We start from the raw sequence: 12,918 nt of genomic DNA on the forward strand, positions 1-12,918 counted from the left end.
GACAGAGGAGCCTGGTGGTCTACACCCCATGGGGTCTCAAAGAGTCGGACACGACTGAGCAACTAACACACACACACACATACTTAAATATACGTATTTACATAAATGTATATGCTGTCATTATAGCTTATCATGTTGCTTTCATAGGTATTACCTCTTGATTTTTATAATAAAAGTGAATACTGTTAAATTTGAAGTTTAAAAAGGATACAAGCCTAGCCAAAGTCATACAGCTGATAGATCTCACGTGTCCTCATCAGAGTTCTTCCTACCACCCAACTACATCTCTTCCAGCTCTGCTCCTTGCTGAAGAGCATCCACTTTAATGCTGGGGACCAGGTATATTTGGATCAGCAAAGACTGTCTGTGAAACAGTATGATATTCTCAACTTTAGGAACTTTGCCGATGGACTTGGGCTTCGGGTGAAAGTAGGACAGTTTGTCCCACAGGCTCCACCTGGTCAAGGTTTCTCCATAGATGAAGAGCTGATCGATTGGGCCATTGGATTTAAAGAGGTTGGTCGCTGGATATTTCTGACATACAGGTCTTTAGAACAGAACCAGGTCATGAGCACTTTGGTGACTTCCTCCAGCTCAGCACAAGAAGCACAGTGCCCCCTTATAACTTGAATAATTTTCTAACTTTCCTTCAAATTTGAGCAATTTTCCTTTCCTAGTGCCTCACAGACTGGGGACAGATGCATCTAATCAAGTATAGGCTCTTGACATTGGGTCGAATTAGCATCATGCAATAGAGCAGGGCATCCAATCCAGCTCCACAATGGGCTCCTTTTTCACAATAAAAGTCGTTGGTTGTCCCTGAAACAGCCCGCTTACCCAGGACTAGATCACATGTGCAGGTTTTCACAAGGCTTTCCTCTCATTTCCTGAGACTCCTCGCTCTGTGCGCAGCAAGAGCTGCGGGCCTGGATGGAGGCAAGCTCCCCAGTGGGGAAAGGTGTCTGCTGCTTTGACCGCGTGCGCTGCCCCGAGAAGGAGATTTCCAGTTACACAGGTACCGATCTGGGGGAGGTTCCTTCCTCTCCTTTTCATTTACATTCCTATTTGTCCCCTAAGAGGGAAGGATTTAGAGTGGGACTGCAGTCTTCAAGCTCTTCCCTCAGGTCCTCAGTACTGTCTGTTAAAGTTAATCCTCCCTCTGAAAGGGTACTCTTCTCGTGGGTTTATTCCTGCTCATGGTTTTGACCCTTACCATTATGTTCTCAAGGAAACATTTTTAAGAACCATTCCAGATAGACCTATGTTTGTTTCTATGTGAAACTTAACATATTTATTCCCAATTGAGATCATGTAAGAAATACATATGCAAAAAAGTACAGTACATGATTTTTCTTTCTATAATGATAATAAAGCAGATAGAATGACAAAATATTCCATTCAGACAGTAACAATGTATGATATACCTCAGGGTAACTTTAGCAAGAACTGCATGGTGAATATATAGTCAAAATACAAACTTCTGGATAGATACAACATATGTCTTAATTAAATGAAAGAACAAACCTTGACTTCTTTACATCCCCTGACTGGGCTCATCCTCTGACCAGTGGTGAAGACATGGAAAGTTATAAAAGCAGAAGGTGATCTAGCTTGCTTAATGCTGGCAAGTTGATACAGAATACCTCAAGAGCAGGGGCTCCCCAGGTGGCACTAGTGGTAAAGAACCCGTCTGCCAATGCAGGAGACATGAGAGACTCAAATTCAATCCCTAGTTCAGGAAGATCCTCTGGAGGAGGGCATGGCAACCCACTCCAGAGTTCTTGCCTGGAGAATCCCATGGACAGAGAAGTCTGGTGGGCTACAGTCCACAGGGTCACAAAGAGTCGGACACGACTGAGCGACTTCGCACACAGGCACACACCTCAAGGGCAGAATCCCTCACACTCCTCTTTGAAGCCTCTGGAGTTGGCTTACAGGCAGTGATGAGACTAAAATAGAAAATGCCGTGGATAACTTATTTCTAGGGTAACTGTATGTGAGGGCATGTGAGTATCCAGGAGCTCTCAGGAATCCTTTAGGGAAATTCAGCTTCTGTCTTATCCTTTCAGCATAAACCCTTTACAAACTTGGCTGCTGGCTAGCTCACTTTGAACTAGTACTGGCTTTATTTGCAAGTTTTTCTCATTAGAATCTCACCGTCATCAGTTGGGGCTAATTGCCAAAGCAGCTGACAGTAGATCCTATGCCCTAAGAAGATCTTTACTTTGCTTGATCCAATATTTAATATGTTCTAGGCTTCTCACACATTTGGCATCAGAAGTACAGCAAACATTACAAAATTCTCCCAGTTTTCTCTCTCTGTATCCACAAATATGGCTCTAAAGTGTAACTTCTCCTGAGTTCCCTAAATAACTGCGCTTATTTCTATCTGCTCTGCTCAATGACCTTCCTCTTTTCTGTATAATAGTTTCTTCCTACTGTATATATGACATATCTTTATTACAGAATAAGAATCTGAGAGTCAGTGTTCTAGAAGAACAGAATAATCGCGGCATTTGATCAAAGAAGTAGAATGAAAGGTTTTAAGTTAAAGAAACAATAAAACCTGTGATTGAATGAATGGTGGATGAAAGGGATTCAAGACAGAAGACAGGGAGATTCACTGAGGAGTTATTCTATTTAAATACAAGTTATCTAAATCAGAACAGCAATAGTAAAAGTGATAATGGATAGGACATAGGTTTGCAGTAATGTGAATAGCAGAAATAATGTGAGTTTGAAGCTTCTTAAGTGGGAGTTGAGGCCTTGGTCCTCACATATCTGTAACACTTGGGATATTATCTAGGTCACTGCAGATTATCAATAAATGCTTGCTTTCATGTGAATGAATTTAGAATATGTCCTCCGCTGTCTATTTCTAAGTGAAATAGTTGGGTGAAACTTTGTTTATATGAAAGAATTTTTTCCTCTGCGTATGTAAAATAAACAAAAGAGGTGATGTTAGGTTCCTTGGTCCTTGATAGCCAAGAAAACCTGGACAGCATTAGCTCGTAATTTTTCTCTCTGTAATGTTCCTTTATTTAGTGTCAAATTAGACCATTTGGCCAAATGTGAGTATTTACAGAGCTCATGAGAATCACTGAACCCAAGTTAATGGCATCTTGCTTTTCTCACCAGATGTGATGCAGTGTATGAAGCGTTCAATCAATACCCAAATAGTGATCGAGATCGTTGCCTCTCAAAGGCTGCGACCTTCTTGGCCTCTGAAGACCCCCTGGGGATGGTCCTTGCTTGCTCAGCCCTGTGTCTCTCTGTCCTCGTAGCCATGGTTCTTGGTGTCTTTGTGAAGCACAGGGACACCCCCATAGTCAAAGCTAATAACCGGGCTCTCAGCTACCTCCTGCTTGTCTCCCTCATCCTATGCTTCCTCTGCTCCTTACTCTTCATTGGTCATCCCAACACGGCCACCTGCATCCTCCAACAGATGACATTTGGAGTCGTGTTCTCTGTGGCTGTTTCCACCATTTTGGCTAAAACCATCACTGTAGTCCTGGCTTTCAAGGTCATAACCCCAGGGAGAAAGATGAGGCAGTTGTTGCTTTCAGGGGCACCCAATTCCATCATTCCCATTCATTCAAGTGACTGTCTGTGCTGTCTGGTTGGGAACCTCTCCCCCTTTCCTTGACATGGATACGCATTTGGAACCTACCCTCCTCATCCTTGTGTGCAGTAAGGGCTCTGCCATCATGTTCTACCTTTCCTTAGGATACTTGGGCTCCTTGGCCCTCTTGAGCTTCACCCTGGCTTTCCTGGCCAGGAGCCTGCCTGACACTTTCAATGAAACCAAGTTCCTGACATTCAGGATGTTGGTATCCTGTAGTGTCTGGATCACTTTCCTCCCTGTGTATAATAGCCCCAAGGGGAAGGTCATGGTGACCGTGGAGATCTTTTCCATCTTGGCTTCCAGTGCTGGGTTACTGGGATGCATTTTTGCCCCCAAGTGCTATAATATACTCCCGAATTCCAGTAAGAATACCCTGCCAAGATTAAGGGCTAGAACAAACTCTGGGGAAAAAAAAATATTTAGATTTTATTCATGGATTTCATGTAAGACATTTAGAAAGTTTGAAACTCAGCAGTACTTTGAAGAGTTCTGTCCCTACACCCTGCCATGGGTACATAACTGTTTTAACGTAAATTTTGCCTTGATTTAGATGCCCTGGTTAATATACACTGTATTCCTTGATGTAAATCTGTGTTCCACTCTCAGTACTCTTTCATTCTTTCCTTTAATGGATATCACACTGTTTTAACTTCATGGATTTCATAGCATGTTCTGACAGTTCTGAGAGTTGACAGTTCTGTTCTTTGGTATGGCTGTTTTTCAGTTATTATTTTTGATTTATTCTTACAATTTTCTCTTTGTCTTGACTTTTTGAATGGTCCTGGCAAATTCCAAAATACACAGAAAGCAATTTGGATTGGAATCATTTTGAAACCAAAGATTCATTTGAAGAAGGACTGACCTCTTTGAAATAAAAAGTTTCCCACTCAGCAATGTATGTTATCTGTATTTATCTTAGCATTTTTAGTTTATGTATTACGGTTTTATTATATTTTCTGACTGGTTATTTGGGATGTTAAGCAATGTGTTATTTCTTGTACATTTCTTGAGCTTACTTGGCTCCTGTTAATTGTAAATTGATTTTTTTTTACCTTCTAAGGTACAGAAAATAGTGTAAAGATTCTTTCTGCTGAGGATAACTTAACTGTTTCCTAATGTATTGGCAGCATTCTTTAATATAATGCTTAGTGGTAACAGTAATTTTGAGCTTTGTGTTTTTGGCTTTGGAAATGTTTCTAATGGTTTTTCCCATTAAAATGTATGTTTGTGGTAGGTTTGGGGATTATACCTTTTTAAAAATCATTAATGATGAGAGTGCCCTGTATTCAATCCAGGCTTGAATAAAGGGCACAGTTCAATCCAATTATGTAAAAGGCTTTTATGCATTTTTTTAAATTGAGATAAAATACCCATAACATAAAATTTACCATGTTTACTATTTTTAAGTATAAGTTCAGTAGTGTTAAGTACCTTCATATTGTGTGCAACAAATCTCCAAAACTCTTTTTATCTTCCCAAACTACACCTCTACACCCATGAAACCATTTCCCATCACCTGGCATTCGTCATTTTAGGTTCTGTCTCTGAACTTGACTCTTCTAGGCATTTGTATTTTCATGAATGGCTTAGTTCTCATAGAATAATGTCCTCAAGTTTCATCTGTATTTTAGTACATGTCAAAATTTCCTTCCTCTTCAAGGATGAATAAGATTCCATTGTATATATATTTGCCACATTTGTTAATCCATTCATTCATCAATGAACCCTTGAATTGCTTTCTCTTTGGGACTCTTGTGAATTATGCTGCTATGAACAAGGGTGTATAAATACTGCCTTGAGATCCTGCTTTCAGTTCTTTTGGCCATACACCCAGAAATAGAATTGCTGTAATTGTCTTTTTCTTTTTTTAATTTTTTGAGGAGCCACCAAATTGTTGAGTGGCTGCACCGTTTTATATCCACCAACAGTGCACAAGCTTTCCAGTCTCTCCACGTCTTTACCAACACTTGCTCGTCTCTGCTGTTTTAGTAGTAGCCACCTTAATGAGCATGACTTAGTGTCTCATCATGGCTTTTGTTTGTTTTTATTGAAGAGTGAGACTCATTTCTCCTACTGCTGTTAAGATGTGAATGACATTTGACATTGTGTTAGTCCAAGGTGTACAAGACAATGATTCAATATATGTATATATTCCAAAATGATTACCAAAATGAGTTTTGTTAATTTACCTCAAGTAGTTATGGTTTTTTCTTTTATTGAACTTTTATTTCATTTTAGTTCTTTTATAAGAAAAAGATCTGATCTCTTGGCAACTTTCAAATATACAATTCATACTCTTAACTATAGTCACCAGGCTGGATATTATACCCTTCAACTTCCCTGGTGGCTTAGAGGGTAAAGTGTCTGCCTGCAATGTGGGAGACCCAGGTTTGATCCCTGGTTGGGAAGATCCCCTGGAGAAGGAAATGGCAACCCACTCCAGTACTCTTGCCTGGAAAATCCCATGGATGGAGGAGCCTGGTAGGTTACAGTCCATGGAGTCACAAAGAGTCAGACACAGCTGAGCAACTTCACTTCACTGGAAATTTCTACATTCTGATCACCTTTACCTGTTTTCCCCACTCCTAGCCCCAGCTCTGGCAATCACTAATCTGTTCTCTGTATCTAAAAGTGGAGGGTTTTTTTGGTTCTACACACAAGTGATATCGTAGAGCATTTGTCTTTCTCTCTCTGACTTATTTTACTTAGCATAATGCCCTGAAGTTCCACCCATGTTGTCACAAATGACAAGAATTCGTTATTTTTTATAGAGCTAATGTTCCATTGTATATATATGCCACATTTTCTTTATCCATTCACCCATAGACAGACAGGTTGTTTCCATATCTTGACTACTATTAACAATACTGCAGTGAACATGGGGGGAAGATAACTTTTCAAGATAGAGATTTCACTTACTTGGATTTCTACCCAGAACTGGAATTCCTAGATCATAATATGGTTCTATTTTTAATTATTGAGGAACCTCAATATTTTTTCAATAGTAACTCTACCGATTTACATTCCCAAGATCCTGATGCTGGTAAATATTGAGGGCAGGAGGAGAAGCGGGCAGCAGAGGAAGAGATGGTTGGACGGCATCACCAACTCAATGGACATGAGTTTGAGCAAACTCCAGGAGACAGGGAAGCCTGGTGGGCTGCAGTCCATGGGGTTGAAAGAGTCAGATTCAACTTAGTGACTAAACAACAACAACAGGGCACAAGGAGTCTCTTTCTTCCAAATCCCCCTCAGCAATTATCTCTGTTCTTGTTGAGAAGAGCCGTTCTCACAGGTGTGAGGTGATACCACATTGTGGTTTTGACTTGCATTTCCCTGATGATTAGGGATATTGAGCACATTTTCATATTCCTGTTGGCCATTAGTGTGTCTTCTTTGGAAAAAGTCTTTTCAGTTCTTCAGTCTATTTTTTAATCTGTTTGTGTGTGTGTGTGTTTTGGCTGTTGAGTTGTGTGGGTTTCTGATATATTTTGGATATTAAGCCCATATCAGATCAATGATTTGTAAATATCTCCCCCATTCTCTAGGTTGACCTTACATTTTTTGATGGTTTCCCTCGTCGTGAAAGGCTCCCCTGATAGCTCAGTTGGTAAAGAACCTGCTTGCAATGTAGGAGACCCCAGTTCGATCCCTGGGTCGGGAAGATCCGCTGGAGAAGGGATAGGCTACCCACTCCTGTATTCTTGGGCTTCCCTTGCGGCTCAGCTGGTAAAGAATTTGCCTGCCATGTGGGAGACCTGGGTTTGATCCCTGGGTTGGGAAGATCCCCTGGAGAAGGAAAAGGCTACCCACTCCAGTATTCTGGCCTAGAGAATTCCATGGACTGTATAGCCCATGGGGTCACAAAGAGTGGGACATGACTGAGCGACTTGCACTTCACTTCACTTGCTGTGAAAGTCTTTTGCTTTTCAGTTTAACATGGTCCCACTTGTTTCTTTTTGCTCTTGTTCTTTTTACCTTTGGTGCCATATCCAAAAAATATTGTCAAGACCGATGTCAAGGAGCTTATCCCCTATGTTTTCTTCCAGGAGTTTTGTGTTTCAGGTCTTACTTCCAAGCCTTTAATCCTGTTTGAGGTGATTTTCACCAAATGACTTGTGAGGTTGAGCATCCTCTCGTGCTGTTGACCATTTGTATAACTTGTTTGAAAAAATGTCTTTTCAAGTCCTTTGCCCATGTTTAGATTATTTTATTGTGATTGTCTTTGAATTGTAGTCATTTTTGTATATTCTAGATGTTAACCTCTTATCATGAAGCTTTTCCCTTATGCTTTTTTCTAAGAAGAAAATAATAGTTTAATAGTTTTAGTTCTTACATTTAAGTTTTTGATACATTTTCACTTAGTGTTTTGTATAGTGTAAGGTAAGGGCCCAACTTTATGCTTTTGCATATGGATATCCAGTTTTCACAGCACAATTATTGAGATTATCCTTTCCCCATTGAATGATCTTAGTATCCTTGATAACAAGTAGTTACTGAGTACTTATTTCATGTCAGATTCTTTTCTTGGCATTGGTGAGACAACAGAAAACAAAGTAAAACTCCTTACCCTCTTGAAAATTTCACTCTAGGAAGCAGACAGTAAGAACAGAATGTTATGCAATATCAGGGAAGTAGGATCATAAGGTAGTATCAGGGGACAAAGAGTGAAGATGCTGCTTTAAATAGTCTCATCAGGGGGGCATGTTTGGGCAAGATTCCATTTGAAAAGAGATCAAAAGGAAATGAAAGAGTGTCTAGCACTGTGGAGACTTGATCTTTGTACTTTTCAGCCTCCGAAACCGTGAGAAATAATGTCTGTTGTCTAAGTCACCCAGTCTTGGTACTGTTGTTATAGCAGCCCGGATGGACTAAGAGGGTACTGTAAAGGGCTTCGATGCCTGAGAGCAAGTGAGAATACTGGAAATGTTGTTAACCACTTCAATTTTGCAGTAGTCATCAAGGCTCTGGACCCTTGAAAAAATCATTGCAGTTTACAGAGAACAATTTAAGGAGCTGATAAGAATTCCACTAATGTACTCAGGATAACTGCACTTGCGATCTTTGAGTGATAAGATCTCTACCCAGCACCCTCCTCAGAGCCTTAGCTACATCCTTATTCCGGAGAGTATAAATCAACGGATTCAATGCGGGAGTGATGATGCTGTAGAACACAGAACCAACTTTGTCTTGCAGTGGAGTGCGCTGGGACCTGGGCCTCATATATGAGAAGATGCAAGCACCAAACCAGAGGGAAACCACAGTGAGGTGAGAGCTGCAAGTGGCAAAGGCATTTCTCTTACCCCCAGCTGCACGCATCTGAATGACACTGTGGAGGATGAAGACATAGGATGCAGAAATCAAGAGGATGGGGAGAAGGAGGAGGAGGAGGGTGCTGATGTACACCGTGGCCTCATACACAGTGATGTCTCCACATACCAACTTCACAACAGCTGGAAACTCACAGTAGAAGTGGTGGATTTGTCGAGGCCCACAGAAAGGGAAGTGCATCAAGCTTGCCGTGTAAATTAGGGAATTCAGGGATGCTCCCAACCAAGACGTGGAAGCCATCATTAAGGTCACCTTTCCGTTCATGAGAACAGTGTAGCGCAGTGGATGACAGATGGCAACATAGCGGTCATAGGCCATGAAAGCTAGGAGAAGACACTCCGCCCCTCCCAGAGTCAGATAGAGGAAGTGCTGGGTCGCACAGCCCACAAAGGAGATGGACTTCTGGCCAGATAGGTAGTTGGTCACCATCTTGGGGATGGTTGTAGAGACGTGCATCAGATCCACGAGGGAGAGCTGGCTGAGGAGGAGGTACATGGGTGTATGAAGCCAGGGATCAGCCCAGATGAGGAGAAGGGTGAGGGTGTTGCCACTCACAGCAATAAGGAAGACCACCATGGTCAAGGAGAAAAGGAAAAGGTGGGCAAGAGAGTCATCAAAGAGCCCTTCCAGGACGAAGCCTGCCAGAGAGGACTGATTCCTCTGCCATGTCTCCCCTTCCTCAGCCCCTGGGAAACAGGAAGTGGAGATGAAATGTGATATCAGAAGTACTGGGATTCATCAACCTGACAATAAGCATCTTTCAATCCACAAAAGAATTTTGAAGAATAATATTTTTCTAGTTCTAGTTATTCAACAGCTCTGATTATTGAAATTTCTCTTTTTTAAAATAAGAGAACTTCAAATCTCTGCTCACAGTGATCAAATCTATGATCACTCTGAAATTTCAGAATACCTAGACCCTATTAGTGCTAGACTTCTAAACAAGTCTCTCCTCATTAAGGAAGATATATACATTTATATGTGTATATATACATATGTTCTTTTTTAAGTATATATACTTTGTAGAAACACTCTAAATTTTACATATGATATAAATATAATATTTATATACAGATCTTTTCTTACATCAGTCAAGGTTTAACAAGAAAAGCTGAACCACCAAGAGATTTACATACATATACATTTAATGGATTGTATAGAGATTTGGCCTTACTTGACTGTGAAAGCTGGTTAAGCAGTCTATGTAAAGCTGCCACCTTTCTATCTGACTCTACAACTTGAACTCCATGAGGCAAGCAGTCAGGAAGGGAAGATGGGTATAAAATTGTGGTAGCTCAAGGTCAGGCTGGAACCAACCAACATGACATAAATCCCACAAGGGCAGACTGAAACGCATGTCATTCTTGTTGCCTCTGAAACTGGTGACATGTTTTCTCTTGCACAAGCCGGAGGCCTGCTTAACAAGGCTAAACGCACAGTCCTGGCTCCGAAGTCAGAGAAGCTAGAGGAAGATACAGGGAAAGGCAGAGTAACTGCCGGTCCACGGCTGCCTCACACCAGTGAGGGGAGTCAGCACATCAGCAACAACAGATGCTTCCCCCTGCCCTCTAAATCTTCCCGAGAATCTCTCTGGTGGCCCACCTTAACCAGAAACTCACAGAAACAGGAATTCTAGTAAATGTAGTTCATGCTAGCCAAGATGACACATTAAAAAACTCCAGAGTTCATCTTCAGCATATTTGGTAAACATATACTTAACACATCTCCTTAAACAACACGTAATCCCCAAATAAACACAACAAAGCCATTCTTCTGCCTCATGTAACTATCCTGCACACAGTCAAAAATACGCAAATATTCATAGCAAAACAAGGAAGAAATATCCACTACTGTGGTCCACAAAGTGAGTCGTCCTTTCCAACTGCTAACCTCTTCTGTGGATGCCGGCCTTCTTGCTCACTCGGTGGTATTCATGCCAATGGACTCACAGATTTGCTATAGCGGCATGAATAGAGGCTCTACACAGGCTCAACAACATGCGCTTGTACTCACCACGGCCAGTCTAGCCACCACTGAGTGCCCATCTGCCAACAGAGACCCAGCTTTGAGCCCCTGATATGACATCATCCCATAGTGATATCAGATACCTGGTAGTGGGCTGATTATACTGGATAGCTTCCATTATTGAAGGGACTTTACTTTTTTCTTATTGGAGTTGACACTTTAGATATGGATTTGCCTCCCTTCCCTACAGCGCTGCTACCAAAACTACCGCCTATGGATATACACAATGCTCTGTTCACCATAATGTTATTCCATGAAGTAATGTTATTACTGCCACATAAAGAGTTCATTTCACACCAAATGAAATGTGGGGATGGGCCCATGCTGAAGGAATCCATTGGTCTATTCCATACTCTCCAGTATCCTGAGACAATTGACCTAACAGACTTCTGAAGACTCAGTTAGAGCAACTGGTAGTTGACAACACCTCGTATTGCCGGGGCATTGTCCTCTGTGATGTGGTATATGTTCTAAATTTCTATATCAATTTATGGTGCTGTTTCTCCTATTGCGACAGTTCATGGGACCAGAAATCAAGAGGTAGAAGTGGGAGAGAAACCCCACTGTACCATTTATAACTGGTATCCACTGCCAAGATCTCTGCTCTCACACATTTAGGCTCTGCTAGTTACAAAGGAAGGAGTTCCTTCATCAGGCAACACAGTTTCATTTACTGAGAGCTGAGGCTGCCACCCTGCCACTTTGGACTCTTCTTATCACTGAATCAACAAGCAAAGAAAGTTACTCTGCTAGTGGTTGTGATAGATCCTGACTAGCAAGGGAAAACTGAGTTGCTACTACACAGGAATAAGGAGGAACAAGTCTGGAATTCAGATTTTCTAGGGTGCATTCTGTACTCAAATGTCCAGTGATGAAAATCAGTGGAAAATCACAACAACCCAATTCAGACAAGACTACTAATGGCCCAGATCCTTCAGGAGTGAAGTTTACAGTTGGTCTCCCACCCAACAAGTAACTGTGACCCACTGCAGACAAAAGGAATATGGACTGGGTAGTGAAAGAAGGTATTTAGAGAAACCAGCCATGACTGTGTGAGCAGCTGCAGAATGAAAACTTGAAATATTATAGGCATTTCTTATTGATATGTGAATTTTTAATGTATAGATATATTTACCAAATATTTCTGTTTATTCCACTCAGTCATCCTTTTGTCTAATATAAGATATATTAATATGATTAGTTTCATATCTTAGTATTTAAGTTACAGGACATAAAAGAGGAGTACGAATTAGGAGTAAAATTAATTTCACCTTTTTTATGGAAAAAATGTTAGTGTGTTTTAAATGTTCTTCTTGGGAGAGGGTTACATGTTTTTTGGTTGTACGTGGGATAGTTGTATCCAGGTAGGTGGAAGGGTATGATGATATTGTCTTTATCTGAAGATTAAGCATAGTTTAAAGAGAGGTACATGGGTGCCAAGGTGACACATAACAAACCCACCACAATTATGTGTTTGAAAACAGGAAAGATAAGACCTAGGAAAACCTGAGATCATGAAAATTACAAATCAGGCTGATAAAGCTAGGATTATAACATTTAATCAGCCAAATTTCCCAATCAGCCCTTTACCTAATTCTCGCATGAATACTGATCAGAATGAGAGCTCGATCTCCATGGTGAAAGTGAACTTTTTTTAAAAAAATTCTTTAAATTGATCCCCAAATACCCACCCTATCCCTCTTTGTGTTTTTCCTTCTATGCGTCTTCCTGGATCTTCATGTATTCCAGATTACTTACTTTTTAGAGTGAAGAGTTCAGGACTGAATGTGTTCTTCTGGGTGTAATTTGACCAGTAATCTCTCTCCATTTCATGCAGCGGAGGAGCATCATTAGGGCTGTCACCTTGCACTGTTATTTCAAACTCAGCTTCCTGTGGTCCGAGAGCCCAGCAGTCCCCACATGCCCTCTGGTCATTC

General features: G+C 41.1%; 2 protein-coding genes across 2 annotated transcripts in view; both read right to left on the minus strand.

Annotated features, from left to right (window-relative positions):
* The window catches only part of ZNF3 (zinc finger protein 3), a 490,877-nt gene that overhangs the window by 351,435 nt on the left and 126,524 nt on the right, over positions 1 to 12,918 (minus strand). The window lies entirely within an intron of this gene.
* OR2AE1 (olfactory receptor family 2 subfamily AE member 1) lies at positions 5,482 to 9,616 on the minus strand. The gene has a single exon (XM_081555955.1). It carries the CDS (start codon positions 9,530 to 9,532, stop codon positions 8,666 to 8,668), a length of 867 nt encoding a protein of 288 aa, XP_081412081.1. The 5' UTR covers positions 9,533 to 9,616; the 3' UTR covers positions 5,482 to 8,665.

The sequence above is a fragment of the Giraffa tippelskirchi genome, chromosome 13 (genome assembly GCF_054371585.1).
Source record: "Giraffa tippelskirchi isolate mGirTip1 chromosome 13, T2T-mGirTip1v1.2.pri, whole genome shotgun sequence".
NCBI lineage: Eukaryota > Metazoa > Chordata > Mammalia > Artiodactyla > Giraffidae > Giraffa > Giraffa tippelskirchi.

Bases quoted from the DNA above. Each gene is read 5' to 3' on its own strand.
- OR2AE1 (XM_081555955.1), bottom strand. From the start codon at position 9,532: ATGGTGGTCTTCCTTATTGCTGTGAGTGGCAACACCCTCACCCTTCTC.